The sequence below is a fragment of the Cucurbita pepo genome, chromosome LG01 (genome assembly GCF_002806865.2).
Source record: "Cucurbita pepo subsp. pepo cultivar mu-cu-16 chromosome LG01, ASM280686v2, whole genome shotgun sequence".
Lineage (NCBI taxonomy): Eukaryota > Viridiplantae > Streptophyta > Magnoliopsida > Cucurbitales > Cucurbitaceae > Cucurbita > Cucurbita pepo.
Window position 1 is genome coordinate 11,805,196 of NC_036638.1, and position 16,164 is coordinate 11,821,359.

General features: G+C 34.1%; 1 protein-coding gene across 1 annotated transcript; it reads right to left on the reverse strand.

Moving 5' to 3' along the window:
- Positions 1–1,247: 1,247 nt before the first annotated feature.
- On the reverse strand, positions 1,248–4,394 carry LOC111779569 (serine carboxypeptidase-like 51). Its single transcript, XM_023659633.1, has 13 exons — positions 4,262–4,394; positions 4,084–4,178; positions 3,895–4,002; positions 3,562–3,802; positions 3,335–3,378; positions 3,017–3,084; positions 2,799–2,904; positions 2,194–2,411; positions 1,982–2,051; positions 1,822–1,872; positions 1,667–1,719; positions 1,416–1,548; positions 1,248–1,330 (listed from the first exon to the last, which is right to left on the reverse strand). The coding sequence occupies exons 1-13, from the start codon at positions 4,392–4,394 to the stop codon at positions 1,262–1,264; spliced, it is 1,389 nt and encodes a 462-aa protein (XP_023515401.1). The 3' UTR covers positions 1,248–1,261.
- Positions 4,395–16,164: the final 11,770 nt, after the last annotated feature.

The following is a 16,164-nucleotide window of genomic DNA, read 5'->3' on the forward strand; positions in this document are numbered from 1 at the left end:
AGCATTGCTTCCAAAAAGGATATTAAGATATCAAAAAGAGAAGGCAACTTTGAAGAATTTCCCTTGAATCCGAGCAAATAGGCACCAATGGCCCGACAATTTAGGATTGGCACCGAGCAAATATCCAGTCTGTGGTGTAATATCATCAAAATAAAGGATTGGCGCTCAAAATGCAAGAGCTCCTAGTGCCACATGAGGATATTTTTAAGACGGAACATCGTAGCCAACACTATAAACAAAAAAACATTTACATGTGTCTAACCACCAATAACAATCACAATGGAATATTTAGCATGAAGCTCTTTTTTTACATGCATAAGAATATTTGCACAATCTGCAATCGCTCAAATGCTTCGTCCCTTGATCTAAATGGATCTAAATAGTACTGATTTTTCATAATACCCATACACTATAGAAACTTTAAAACAATAAATATAAATGGATCTAAATAGTATTAAATGGATCTAAATAGTACTGATTTTCTACAATGACAAACGGTCTTTAGAAACTTCAAAACAATAAATATAGATTAAAAACGGGTTTGTGTTAGACTTTAACCACAATATAAACTAGAACGACATTAAACGTAATGGCATTATCCATCCTAAACCCAATAACATTTAAATCATCGTCTATTGGTGCTTCAGTACCCAAATAAACAAAAATGGGAGCACTCGAATTAGCGCCATCCAAGTACATGAAGTTGACTATATATGTTTGCAGGAATGTTGTATAGCTTTTAGGTCAATATAGATTCACCCTCGGCTTGCGTTTGTTATTTGAATTTTTCTTTTTTAGTTTGTTTGTATTTGAAATTATTTATTTATTATATTTTTTATTTACTTCAAACTTTAATCAATCCATTGATAATTTAGTCTAAATTTTAATATCTATTAGTTGATAAATTTTAAAATTGGCAATAATTTATTTTAAATAATACAAATTATAATTTAGTATGATACATATTTTATTATTATTAATTTATAAATGGTTTGACTGTGACCTTTATTACATATTTATTACATATTGAATATGGAATATGATTTTGATTATTCTATGTATTTTCTAAAAAGAAATTAATTATTTTAAATCCTTAAGTAATTAAATTATATTTACGTAAACATGAAATATCTCCAAGTAAAATGTCACTCTCAAATCACACTAGATTTATTAATGTATTATCAGTTCTTTCTTCTTATCTATAATTAAACATACTTTCTTATATTTAAAAAAGTAAATATGTATATTTTTTTTATCTGCATCAAGAAGCTGGTGACTGCGTGATTGCATCCACCATACTTAATGTCACACACGGTTGATCCACGGGAACCTACATTTGTAATCATATAATTAAAAAGTATTAAATCTATAAAAAAAATTATAAATACAATAAAGTTTATATATAGAGAGCTTACAAAATGGCCAGCGCCAAGAATCCAATAGAAGTGCAAGTTCTTATGTGACTTAGTGAAACCTTTGGTGTGCTTCTCATTTCCACAAAATAAAGTAGTTCTCTCTTTGCTTATAAATGCCTTTAGCCCTTCCCACCTAAATTCCAAAAGAAAAAGAATAGTAAAAATTAAGAATTTAAACATGGATATTTTTTCTTTTAGGAAGACGTGTTTGTGTTTATGTCCATAACATAAATTACTTAGAAACAAATTACTTGAGCTTATTAATCCACGTCTCTGTTCCCTTGGTTGAACAAATAAGATCGACCTATATAAATCAAAGAGAATATTATCATTTTTATCACTTCAAAATATTGTTTGTTTTTTGTTTGAAATTATGAATCTGAAAAAAGGGAAAAAAAATACTTACTTGACCGCCGTAGACGGTCACATTAATACCTTTAACCAGTAACTCATCAACCTTTTGGAAAAAATAAAAATATTAGGACATAATTGAATGTTATATTATGAAGCAAAAAATAATCCACAAATAAAAATATTAAAAATAGTTTGGTTAAAAAAAAAAACACCTCGTTGATCCTTGGCTTCATAAAATCTGCGGTAAAAAATTGGAAGACTAGGTCGGATTGACCTCCCCATCTATACATACAAAATTTATATTTTAGTTTTTAAGGCTAAAATGGTAGGATTTAATCTCCAAATTTAGATAATTAATATAATCCTTGGCTTCATTTAATGATTATTATTTTATTTAAAGAAAATAGGGTTTATTGGTACGTACGTGACATTTGGTGGGATAATAGTGAGTTTTTGCTTAATTGGACCATTCATCAAAGCTTCCAACTCTCCTTTAGCTCCGGGTTTGTATACATTCAAACTAAGATATGGAGAGTTCTTTCTTACTTCAACTGAATCAATTCTATTCGATTCCACACTATTTGTCGTCGTAGTCGCGGCTAATGAGTCCATTTCAAAATCCAACATGAAGTTATAGAAATCCTGCAAAAACGACTCGTTATAACATATCGATAATCATTTCGTTTTATGTCTTTTTAAAACTAATGTTCGTTCTCTCGGAAAAAAATATAATATTTTTTTAAAACTGAAGATGATAAAATAAAAGGAATTTGTAGGTCAAAATAGTTTTTATAAACTTAAAAAATTAAATAGATATGAATGAAGCCTAAATTGGTAATTTAGAAAAGTTCTAAACTTTAAATTATACGTCTAATATATCCATCAAAGATAACTTAATAAGAAAAATAATAAAAATAAAGACTCCATAGACCTATTTAAGTTACTATAAATTTAAATTTAAATTTCATTGGTATGGGAGGATTTTTTCAAAATAATAATAATAATAATAATAATAATAACAAAACGTACCACGTGGTTGCTATTGGAGAAAATTAATCCCTCAAGATCATTCCATGAAAGAGTTGCATTTTCGTACAACCTGTTTTTAATTTGCTGCTTGATCTTCAACGCTAAACTGATTTTCAAAAGACAGCTTTTGTTACATATAATTTTTATATTTGTAGAATATATTTCACTTCTTTATTATTGTTTATATTAAAAAAAAAAAAAAAGTGAAAAATATTAACCTATTTGATTTTTGGAGGGTCGTGTCGTCTATTCGTGAGAGATCTTTGAGAAGAGGACCCCAAGAAGACTGTAAAATTTTAGACAAAGATTATTGTGTTAAGGATAAATAATAAAAGAATACTCTTGAAATTTGAGGTTGGTTTCGGTTATACTCTCGAGCTTTGAGATATTTCATTTTAACTCTTAGATCAGAATATAATTGAAATCAACTTTGTAGTTTAGGAGTATTTTTTTCGTTTATCATTCTAAAAACGAAAATATCGAAAAAAAAAATTGATAAAAATTTTGGATGAGAATGAGAGAATGAGAATACGAACCGTGTAATCTTCTGGAGACATCCAACTGTTTCCTAGAGAAACTCCTGGCAAACAAAATCGAGATTCGTGTATTTAAATTATTGATTCTATATTATTACAACGGGATCATTTTAAACAAATCAAAGTTATAATATGATTTTTTTTTTTTTTTTTACATATAAAAAAAAGGTTATAATTCATCATTTATATTTGAAACTTTTTATTAAAAAAAAAAAAAATAAAAGTACCTCCGAGATTAAGGGTCAAATTGCCAGGTTGGATGGCCCGAAGAAGGGACAAAGCCAGAGTGACGGCGAATTTGCCACCGTAAGACTCCGCAAAGATGTACAAAGGAGTGTTTCGTAGGCCGACAGTGTTGTTCGAAACCTCAGCCAGCAAAGTCGTCATGTCGGTCGCCGCCTCCACATCGCCTTTCGCAAATTCACCTCCACTCTCAACGTAGCTATATCCGGTCCCGACTGGATTATCCTATTTTTTTTTAATGTTAAAATCATAAATTTAGTGTAAAATATTAGAATTTAAGGTTAAAATGGTGAAAATTAAAAGGAAAAGGAGTTGACCACAAACAAGAGGTCTGCTTTTTGCAGCCATGTTGAGTTTCTCGGCTTCAAGTTCGAGTTCAATGGCCCGATTTCCAGGAAGTTCCCAAACCCAGTTCCCGAGCCACCCTGTTTGTCAATATTTGAGCCATTTTCTTACAAAGTACACAAAATTTATAAATAAATCGTTGGAAAAGGTCGGTTGCTCACCGGTCCGCCTTGTAACCAGAGAATGGTTGGCCATGGCTTGGAACCGACGTCCACTCTCGAAGGACTTCTATAAAGCCACCAAAACATATGGGCTTCTGAACAACGCAATCCCAAGAATAAATATATAATAAATAATGACTAAAATAAAATAGAATGAAAATTAATGAATTTGACTTACTGGGTCTGACTTGAACGTAGCCCCATTCTTCAGTTCCGTCTTGAGATTTGTGAGTTATGGAACCTCCAACGTGAAACAAAAAAGAGGAAGCAATGAGAACAAAACAAAGACGAAGAACTAATAGTTTAGCCATTGTTGAGAGAATGAGAAGCTTAAGTTCTTTAAAAATGGTGATAATGGAAGACAGACTTTCAGGCATTTTTAAATGAATGAATTCATTGGGAAGTTATGAATGGGCGTGAAGAAAGACAAGATTAGGGTTGGACAGTACAAAATGAGCGACAACGACCGACACCATTAGACAGCACAAGATACAACCACAATAAACAAGGTGACAACTGAACCACAATAAACAAGGTGACAACTGAGTGGGAGAGGAACCTAACTTATATTTTCTATTTTTCTTTTACCATCTTCCAATAAATTTTATTCCTATTTTGGTTTGAAAATTAAAATTATTTAATAAAAGTATATATTTAGAATTTTGTTTAATGTAGAAATTTATGGATGTGTGGAGTTATTCCGATACTAATTTAGTCAATTAAGTTTAATTATGTGTTGTATTTGATTTTATTAAATTTAATGAATGTTTTGAATGTTTGTGTTTTGTTGGGTTAATAATTTTATGACATAAAACATTTAATGGTAAAAGTTAATTTCACTGAGATATCTATAAGATAGTATTTCTAAATTATAAAGATCGTACAAGTAAATATTTAATATTATATTTCACTTAATTAAACAATAATTTGTATTTTTATGGATGAATATCTTTTAAGTTTTATTCGGTAATGATTTAGTTTTAAAATTTGTGTTTTTTTTTTTTCCATAATTTGAAAGTAGTATTTTTAAATTTAATTTTTAAAATTTGTGTTTATCTGCAGTTAGATCTTCCTTTTCTTTTATATTGTTTCAATTATTTGGATTTTTGCTATCATTTTACTTGTCAGAGAAAATCAGGATCAATTGAAGATTAAAATTCCCCAAATATAATTGTGAATCAAATTAAAAGAAAAACAGATGAAATACAAGAATGGATTAAAATTGGCCAAAATAAGTTAACTGAATTAAAAGAAAAGATGTCAATTTTTTTTTTTTTTTTTTTTTTTTTTTTTTTTTNTTAAAATTGGCCAAAGGTAAGTTGACTAAATTAAAAGAAAGACGGATGTCAATTTCAAAATTTGTAATGCTGGCAAGAAGTCTAACAAATGTACAATCGTAAAATGTAGAGAAATGAACTTGACATTGATGTCATGAGTTTACATAGGTTGACTTCGATACAAAGGATAAAATAAAATTTTCATCAAATATAAATTGTGACATCAGCTTAAGCTAATCAAGTAAGTGGTCTTACTATAAGCTATGGCAGAATTTGTATGAGTTATGATAATTTATGAGTTGTATCGTATGATGTCGTATACTAGTATATGATGATGTATGAGTTATGATGCTTAATGATGTGCGAAATATATGTAGTTGATGTATGACGTACTTGATATGCTATATGCACTTTATGGCGATATGATGAATATGATGATTGCATGATGTTTGTCTTAATATGTTGATGTTTTCCACATTAAGCATGCTATATGATGATGAGTGTCATATTGCATTATGTTGATAAATAGACATAGGACACAACCCAAAGAGCATAAAAATAATTTTAATATAAATATATGTTAAGTATATTTAGTAATAAATTATAGTTTACCATATATATTATATTTGATATTTTATTATAAGGCAAATATCTAATATTTGTCTTATTACTATAGGTATCTTTCCATTTATTACTATTTCCATATCCTTGTAATTTATTTGATTATAAATAAGATAATTTTCACACCATTTAGGTGTGGTGGATTAATCAAACATTCACAATATCCAACGAGCATGTGTTATTTAATGTAACATAGAGATGAGACTAGAGGGTTGTGTTAGAAGAGACGATAAGATGGACTTAGAGGGACCTCATGCATATTATATGTTAATAAGCATAGGGATACTTCCCCTAGCGATGATGAGTGTTGACGCGCACAGTATGACGAGTAGGATGTTCATGAGGAGCATGACACTATGGGATTCCGCTGACCTCCGGACGTCGCTACAGATTAGCTTGACCAGAGGGTCTAGGGGATTCACACTCACACGTGTGGATCGTGTGTAGGGAAGTAATACTATTCCAATTTGTCCAAGACTGGTGGCCACCCCTAGAGAATAGAGATAGGTCCCAAGAATATGATTGCATGTGTTTGCATTTGCATGGCCCCCTACAGAGGGGTCACTTACTGAGTATTCTTCGAAATACTCAAATCGTGTGCCACATCATTTTTCAGGTAAAGGCAAGGGGCACATTTACAATGGACGGCGGCATCGCGAGCAAAGACTGTGGCACGTGCATAGGGTTGCCTCATATTTAAATTCCTAGTCTTAGGTTAGAATAAGTTGTTTTGCATTTCGTCATTTTAAATTATTTCGTAGTTGTGTTTATTTTTTATAAATATAAGTATTTCGTATTTAAAGACGTAAGACCATGAATGTGTTTTTCAAAGAAGAAGATATTTTAAATGTTTTCAAAATTTATATTATAAATGATGTTTTCTTTTAAGAGTTATATATCCGCATTAGAGATGAGCATGGTATGTTAGTAGCGACTCTGAGTAGAAATTTAGGGTCGTTACAGTTTATTCATATAAACAACAATCTTTAGGATGTCAAAGGAAAAATGTGGAAGCCACCAAGAGCCGGCTCACATTTTGAACATGTGCACATGTGCCCACATCTACAAGTTGTAAATAAGAGAAAATATAAAGTCAAGTGAAACTTGGGACCAAAGAAAAACACATAAAAATCGACTAAAAGTTTGCTGGAATTACCTGTACAACAAATCATCAATACCATTATCGCAACATATACAAAAAATAACCTTCCTTACTCGATCCTATTTGTGTTCATCATCTAACAAACTGTCTTCAAACATCTTTATGTAGGTGAAATGCAATCAGTCAGATGATATCATTTCATTGGTCCAGTATAGGAATTACTATAACGAAACAAAATTCAAAAAAAAAAAAAAAAAAAAAAAAAAAAAAAAAAAAAAAAAAANCAGAAATTCTGCTACCCAAGCAGAATCGTGTTCCTCCGACCCCTCACAACACTCCCTCGACCTTCAACCATCGCCACACGAACGTCAGCAACCTCCCCAAACCGCACAGACCACTTACAATGAAGAAGAGAGTGAGAAGCTGAGAGAGAGAAAAAACTATCGAGAACGCCGATGAGATCAAAAAATGAACCCACAACTTTAAACCGTCACATCCGACGTCATAACGCTTGAAAAATTTTGTGGAAGAGAAGGTCAATCGTCTAGGACACGTTCCACATGGTGTCGTTATTGTTGTCGTCGTGAAGAAGGAGATCAAAATTGAGTTTCAAAAACCTCAAAGATCCATCATCACAAGCACCTACAAGCCACGAAAATTCATGGAAGATAAGATGAGAGATGGGGAGAGAAAAAGAATGAGGAAAGTGTCGGAAACATCGTGGAGAGGAGAGAGAAAATCCGTTGGAAACATCGAACAGGGAAATGGGCGAAGAAAAAAGGATCTGTCGGATCCAGGTCGGACCGGATCAAAACCCGAGGCCCAGCACGTAAGCCCGCGATCCAAAACTGTCGGCCCAGTAGCCAGATGTCGGTCTAGACAGTAGCCCACGCGGCCATGGCCTAACGACCCGTACTTGACCCGTGACCCGCCTGAGACCATCATTGGTCCAACCTGCAAACACTCGCGGCCCAATAGGCCCCCACAGCTGCGACCCACAAACACCACAGCCCAACCCGCGACCAGCAGCCCACCTGCAGCCGCTTGACTCGCGAGCCGACCCACGACCTAAAACTCGACCTGCGCCTCGACCCGAGATGCCTAGGATGTTGTGGCCCACTCAGATGTTGCCCCGTGTCTAACCGCGGTGCAAGCAGCCCTTCAGCTCATTTTTTAATTTTTGACCTGATTTCTACTATTTCGACCCTTTCGGACCTATTTTCGGCTTTGATTAAGGTAATTGAGGTCATTTTTTGAGGTCGTATTTCACGTTTATTAATTATTTATTAATTTAATTGTGAAATACTAACGAAAGGTGACGAACGGTGTGATAGGAAACAAACTTCGGTGACCTTTGGAGCAGCTCTCAAGTAACGGGAGCTTATGTTTAGCTAATTAGGGAGTACTTCGGCTAAGGCCAACCAAGTAAGTGGCCTTACTATAGGATAGGCTAGAAATTTTATGCGTTACAATTTATGATATATGCTATGATGATGTATGAGCTGTGTTGTATGATGTCGTATACTAGTATATGATGATGTATGAGTTATGATGCATGATGATGTGCGTAATATATATATATTTCGATAAATGACATACTTGATATACTTGATGTACTTTATGGCGATATGATGAGTATGATGATTGCATGACGTTTGTCTTAATATTTTGATCTTTTCAATATTAAGCACGTTTTATGATGATGAGTGCCATATTGCATCATGTCAATAGACCGACATAGGACACAACCTTAAAAGCATGAAAATGATATTAATATAAATATTCACGAGCATGTGCTACTTAATGTAACAAAGAGATAAGATTAGAGGGTTGTGTCAGAAGAGATGATAAGATGGAATTTAAAGGGACCTCACGCATGTTGTGTGTTTATAAGCATAGGGATAATTCCCCAGAGATGATGAGTGCGGACGCGCACAGTATGATGATAAGGGTGTTCTTGTGGAGAATGATACTAGGGGTTCCATTGACCTTCGGACGTCGCTACAAAGTAGCTTAACAAGAGAGGGTCCAAGGGGTATGCGAGCCTACCTGGGAATTCACACTCGCACGAGTGGGTCGTGTGTAGGGAAGTAATACACATCCATAGTAGTCCAAGACTGGAGGCCACCCCTAGATGAGAAAGAGATAGGTTCCAAGAGCATGATTGCATGTGTTTGCATTTGCATGGCCCCCTATAGTGCGGTCACTTACTGAGTATTCTTCGAAATACTCAGGTTGTGTGCCATTACATTTTCAGGTAAAGGCAAAGCGCACGTGTACGGATGACGACGACATTGCGAGCAAAGACTATGACACGTGCATAGGGTAGACTCACATCTAAATTCATAGTCTTAGGTTAGAATTGGTTGTTTTGCGTTTCATCTTTTAAATTAATTTGTATTTATTTTTATTTTCTCTAAATTTCTGTCGTTCATATTTAAACATGTAAGACCATGACTGTGTTTTCGACGTTTATAGTATAGACGAAGTTTTCTTTTAAGAGTTATATTTCCGCATAAGAGATGAGCATGAGACGTTAATAGCGACTATGAATATGTAGAAACTTAGGCTCATAACAATCACACTTGAAAAATAAACAACAATTAGCAATAATAATAAGTAATAAAATAAAATAAAATAAAATGAAAAATAAGGAATTTGGCTTATCAAGTCTCACTTGAACATAGCCCCATTCTTTAGTTCCGTCTTGCGATCTATGAGTCATGGAAGAAGAATCAAGAAAGGTCGAGCTCCCCATCTAGGCAATAAGCGTTTAGATTTTGGGTATCCTACTTTCGGGTTTCTTCCAAATTTGAGAATAATTCTCTACCATTTCCCTTCAAACTTGTTCCTATAGTTTCTAAAGAAGATTACCCACAAGTTCTATGAAGTGTCTAGAAATCATTCCCCCTATTTAAACCCCCATTAAAGAGCTTTAAGAAAAACTCAAAATTCCAATACGAGGATACACAAGAACTCATCTAGCAAGGACTATCCCAATAAGTTTCTGCACCTCCAAGGAATATTTCCATAGAAGAACACGAAGAGAAATAACCTCAGGAATGGGCTCAATTGAAGAAATTAGTTTCGGGATCAAATTGGGGGTATGTTTTGAATTCCTATCTATGGTCCCTTTTCCATCAAATTAAGGATTCCTTTAGCTTCAGAGGAAGAGGTTGAGTAACTTTCATGAAGGAATTGAGAGTTGAAAAATCGTAGAACAAGATACCCAAGAGATCGAAAATCGGGTGTTTCGGGTAACTTACAGACCGAGGACGATTCTCCAAAATTGGGGACACACACTCAAAGTCGTTGCTCCATACCAATTCCTTTAGCTTGAGGGAAGAATAAGGAAGAGGTTTCATGAAGAAATCAACCTTGAAAACCCCTAGAATTGGCTACCCAATAAGAAATCCCCTGTTTTTACCCGGGCGAGAAAACTAATTTTGGATGAACTTTGGAGGCTAATATCTTAGGTTACAATCCACGAGAAGATATGAAATAAAACCATAGCTCTTCCTTGTAACTGCATCTTTAAGTTTCATGAAGAAATCGAGTGGAGAAATGACATGATCGGAGATGTGGAAGGCGAGTTTAGAGGCGGCGCTAATGGACGCGCACGTCTTCTTCCCATTTGGAGGAAGAAGACAATGACGTGGCTGGTTCAATGAACTGGCCATGTCAACCTAAAACTCGACATTTCCTTAGTTTTTCTCAACTTTAACCCCTTCGAGATTGGTTCTCATGAAAATTCTTATGGTTCCAGAAACTAGACACAATAAGGAGTCTATGGAAGAAATTTTTAGGTAATTTGGATATCGAAAGCTCAAGAGCGGAGGTCTTGAACGTCGACGACAAGGTAAGTAGCCACCTTGGACTTTTTGTTAAAAAATACTTGTAGGAATCACTTGAATTTCTATATGAACCCTAAAACAAGTATGAACTAAGTTTATATGAAAGAAAAACTCAAACAACAGTAAGTTAAGGCTCTAAACGAATTAAATTCCTCGAAAATTAGGTAACCTTAAAATAATCTATTAGATGAACTCCGTTGCCTATGAAATTTTAATGGTGAGCATATTAGAGCATATTGAGGTTATATATGAAATTTGGTAATCATTGGATAAGGATAAGTAGGTAAACCAAGAAATGGTGCAAGATGACCATAATGCCCCTAAGGATGTCTACCTACCGTTCATGACCTAGATGACCTCCAAATGCTATAAAACTCTGTAGTATATCTTATTTTATTGTGTTTGATGATATGCTGAAGTTTGAAAGTCATTGGAACACATTAAGTAGCAAGTCCAGAATTAGGGGTAAAATGACCAAAATGCCCTTATGACTACTTAAGAAAATTCAAGGTCTATACGTGCTCCAAATGATTTGCTACTTCTTATAAGATCTATTATGAAGGACATGAAGATATGTTTGAGGTTTCAAGTTGATTGGAGCAAGTTTGGAACCTAAACCAAGTTAGAACCCAAGAAACACCTAAAGGAAAACACCACAAGAATCCAGACTCTTCTAGAACCCTCTAAAGAACTCACTAGGAATCTATGACCTTCTAGAACAACTCACGCTGAGATGGGTTCATATGGTTACAAATGTAAGTTATAATTTATGGCTCAAGAAATTATGAACCTTTGAAACTTACAAAATTGAGAACCAAGAACAACACCACACAAGCTTTAAAACTACTCAAGTAAGAAGAATGCTAGGAACCACTTAAGGATAAGGGACCCAAGGCCCTCAAACTCAGAAACTTAAGAATGCTAGGTAATACTCTAATCATGTCCAAAGGGACCCAAGACCTCCCACCAAGCGGTGCTTTTTGAGGCCCAAGAATTCCTCTTCTAGGTGGGATGCCCTGCACCATGTTTCCTTCGCAGGATGTCATGTTTGGCCTCAAGTTTCCCTCACCTAGATGAGATGCCTTGCACCTTGTTACGGGTACCCAAAAGATTTGAAGATGTCATGTTCATGTATGTACCGATCACATGGCCTTTATGGTCTATCATGGATAGTAGTCTAGGGCCACTATGGAACAAGAAGAGAGTAAATTACCTTAACCGCAGATCAAGAACCTCCTAAGACCTCCCACGGTACAGAATGCTCATGACTTAGACTACACTGCTTGGAACGCATGAAGCCTTGTGCGTAGGTATTCAGACTGTATTATAGGGCAAGCTCTTGATACAGGATTAGACTACATCGCTTGGAACGTAAGAAACCTTGGATGTAGGTTTTCAGACTATGCCGCTTGGAACACATGAAGCCTTTGGCATAGGTTAGCAGACCATATCGAAGGGCAAGCCCTAAGATGCGGGTTCAGACTACATTGCTTGGAATACATGAAGCCTTGGACGTAAGTTAAGACTGTGTCGCTTGGAACACATGAAGCCTTGGACATAAGATTGTCAGGTGCATGACTAGTGTCGTAAATCTTAGGGGGAGTGTCTTGGAGAACGAACCAAGAACAAAACAAGAACCTAGAAAGTACCAAGAACAAGAGAAAGATCAAGTACTAGAATAAGGATCAAGATCCTCGTTATAAGGACAAGAATCAAGAACTAAGAACCATAGTACTAAGGACCTTAGAGGATAACCAAGGTTTTAGAATCTAAGGACCAAGGTCCTCAGAATAGATTAAGATAAGAACCCTAAGCGAAGAACAAGACAAGAACAAAGAATGTGGTATCCTAGCATATCAAGGACACGATTAAGAGTCTACAAGTAGGCTACTTACTGAGTGTTTATACTCATTCCTTATTCTTTTTACGGAGTTGGTCGAGGTAGGGAGCGGACTCTGGAGCAGGTGCCAAAAACAAACTTCACCCGTCATCCTCAACCCTTTATTTTAAATTGTTTTGTGAATGTTCCTTATTTTATGTTTTAACCATTATGTTGTACTTTAAATTACTAATCTCGCACTATTTTGGAATAATGAAAATTATGTTTTTAAATTTCAATTATTTTATTTCGCAAAAAATTGAGCCGTTCTTTTGGAGTCATCGAGTCAGCCCGGTCCTTACACTTCGAATCCCGCCAAACGTAAGATTTTTCTTAGTTTTTCTCCACCAATGCACGCACAACACATGTCCTTCTTTTCCAGCGATGCGCGACCCTCTCTCTGCCCGACGTGTCCCTCTGTCGTTCGTCTTCTTCCTCTAAGCTCTGCGATTTTTTAGAAAATCGATTATTTTCTATTTTCTTTGCATTTTCATATTTCTTTCTACATAACTCAGATTAACACGATTCCTTCACAAGATTTGTAGAGTTTATATCTATCTACAGGTAGGTATTTTTGTTGTAATTTATTTCTAACCATAGAGATAATTAACTTAGTCCAAATTTGGCAAGTAACATTAATACTTACATCCTTTGGTGAACGCCGAAACTCCTATTTTCGATCTAAATCGATGAACACTTCCTTCACGGATTATGAGTGTAATCCTCTCTAGATTAACATATTCAAATTTTAGAATCTAACTCCTCATATTTCTCACAGATTTGAGGAAAATCGGAAAGCAAAAGTTCAAGAACTTACCAACATATTTTCTTAGTTCCTTGATGGTTTGGGATGATTCAATGGTCCATAATGCTTCCTATAGGTTCGGATTCTTTCTTTCTTTCTTTTATTTATCTTTTACTAACCTCCATCTCATATGCTTAATAAGGAGGGCAGAAGGACCAAATTACCCCCTCTAGGTTGACTTTGACCATTATTCTATTTTCAATGATCTTTCTTTTATATTTTTCTCGAGTTTCTAAGATATTTTTAAGAATTTTTCTCTTCTACCTCATCCCAAAATTTGGTTTCTAAGACCCTCAATAAAATCTCGAAAGTTCAACTTAAAAAAAAAAAATTAGGTTTTAAGTTTCTCGTTGAGGCTCGAGTGTTACAGCATCCCTGTATGGCTGATAACGGTATCGCAACTTGAGACCATGACACATGTATAGGGTAGATGCATTTACTTTCTTAGACTTGAGCTAGAATGAGATATTTCTAATTTAAATAATTATTTACTTTTTTCTAGTCTTTCATTGTGTCGTTTTAAAGATGTTTTCGAACACGTAAGTCCATGGCAATGTTCTAAAGTGAAATTTATGATTTATGAAGAGTTTAAACGCTTATTTCCTAGAAATGATTACGTTATGATGATGATAGGACTCTAGGCAAGTAGAAAAAAATTTAGGGTCGTTCCAGTTGGTATCAGAGCTCTTGGTTATAGATTCGTAGACTAGCCTAAGAGATAGGCTTGACATGTTCCATGGTCCCACCGCTGATGCCTCGTCACTGTCAGGTATGTCATGCATAAGATAAGAAGAAGAATTGTCATTGATTGCATATAATGTTATTCTTTGATCATTATCAAATGTAACTTATGATGGAATTTGATGACATTGACTATATATCCATTGATTGTATTATTGTTGATCGAGTTCTATGTTTATTATTATATAGCACATGATATGATTTACCTTACATGAATTGTGAATGTTAATTGATGTATTTATGGTGTTTAGATTTAACAAGGTTTGTCATGTGAATGAGGAGCCATGATTTAGTAAGCTATGCATGAGAATGATTTTATAAGTAAGATCAGATGTTTCAATCAGATGACTTGAACATAATTAACATACGCAGTATTATGACCACAAAGATGGAAAGGAATGTATCAACATATACTGATGATTAAGTATATTCAAATGAAAATGACTAAGAAAACTTGATAGACGACAGTATCTTATAGTAAGTATGTAAATATGAAATAAAGTATCGATATGAAAAAAAAAAAAAAAAAAAAAAAAAAACAAAAAAAAAAAACTTATGAGCTAAAACCAAAAAAAAGTTGAAACACTATATTGTGAATGACACGAGTGCTTTTATTAGAAGCTGAAGTTTAGAAGTAGTGAAATGTAGACATAGTTTAAAAGTTTGGAGCCGGAGCTTGGATGAGATATTACAACCATGGTCAAAGTTTATAAGTATTTATTGGAGATGGACTACCATTTGAGATTTTCAAGATTAAGATTGATTTGGGAGATCAGTCACAATAAAAAAAGAGTGTTAAAAGAAGAAAGTAAGTCACTTGGAGGGAAGTGGAAAAGTTAGGAATTAAGGCTGAAGTAAGTAGTCGAGGTTTTCTAGTATTNACCACAAACTAAATATGGAGGGAAGGGTAAAAACCACAAACTAAATATGGGTATGAAAGGNTTAGTATTGATACTTTAGCGTTTTCTATTGAGTGCATTAACTTTGATAAGAGGATATGATCCCGCCATGTCGCTATTTGTTAAATATAGAGAAATGATCATGATAGGCTTGAAGGGGGCATTGATTAAAGACGAACTAAGTTTTAGATGAAAGAAAACGAGTCTTTTGACATTCCCAGTAATTTCTCTCCACTCATACCCTCAAAACTCTCCCCAACGAGCTTCTCTTTCTCTTTTCTCTTTCTCTGTTTCAACTTGATTTGAAAATGGGTTGCTCAATTAATAGCGAAAAATAAATAAACAAATAAAAATAATTTTAAAAATAGATAAAATAATAATAATAAATAAATAAATAAATAAATAAAAACAACATTTCCCAACTTTTCTCCACTAACCTCTCATCCCTTCTCACAATTATCTCTCCTCAACCCATCCTTATACACGGAAGTAACATTATCTCTCCTCAACCCATCCTCATGCACGTAAGTAACAGTTACTGCAAAAAAGGAACATAAAAACAATAATCTTCAGATTTACTTGAGGAGAAAAGAGAATGAGAATGGTCAGGTGAGATTCACCATTTACGTGAAGATAGATCTGATAAGGTATATATTAAATCTTTATTTTCTTTTATCCTATTTTTTAGAAATTACAACAAATTATAGTTAGATCTTCAAATTATTACAATGGTCTAGCTTAGCTTTGAGTTAGAAACTAAATGTCAATCATTTATACGATTCTAGTAAATCACGTCCGATTAGTAATATTAGATTAAATTTTTATCAGTAGCCAAATGAATAGATTAAAGATAGAATGGCCAATTTTTATCAGTAGCCAAATGAATAGATTAAAGATAGAATG

Bases quoted from the DNA above. Each gene is read 5' to 3' on its own strand.
- LOC111779569 (XM_023659633.1), bottom strand. From the start codon at position 4,394: ATGGCTAAACTATTAGTTCTTCGTCTTTGTTTTGTTCTCATTGCTTCC. The intron at 2,052-2,193 runs GTACGTACCAAT...TTGTATGTATAG, and splicing joins ATTATCCCACCAAATGTCAC to ATGGGGAGGTCAATCCGACC. The intron at 1,331-1,415 runs GTAAGCTCTCTA...TTACAAATGTAG, and splicing joins TTCTTGGCGCTGGCCATTTT to GTTCCCGTGGATCAACCGTG.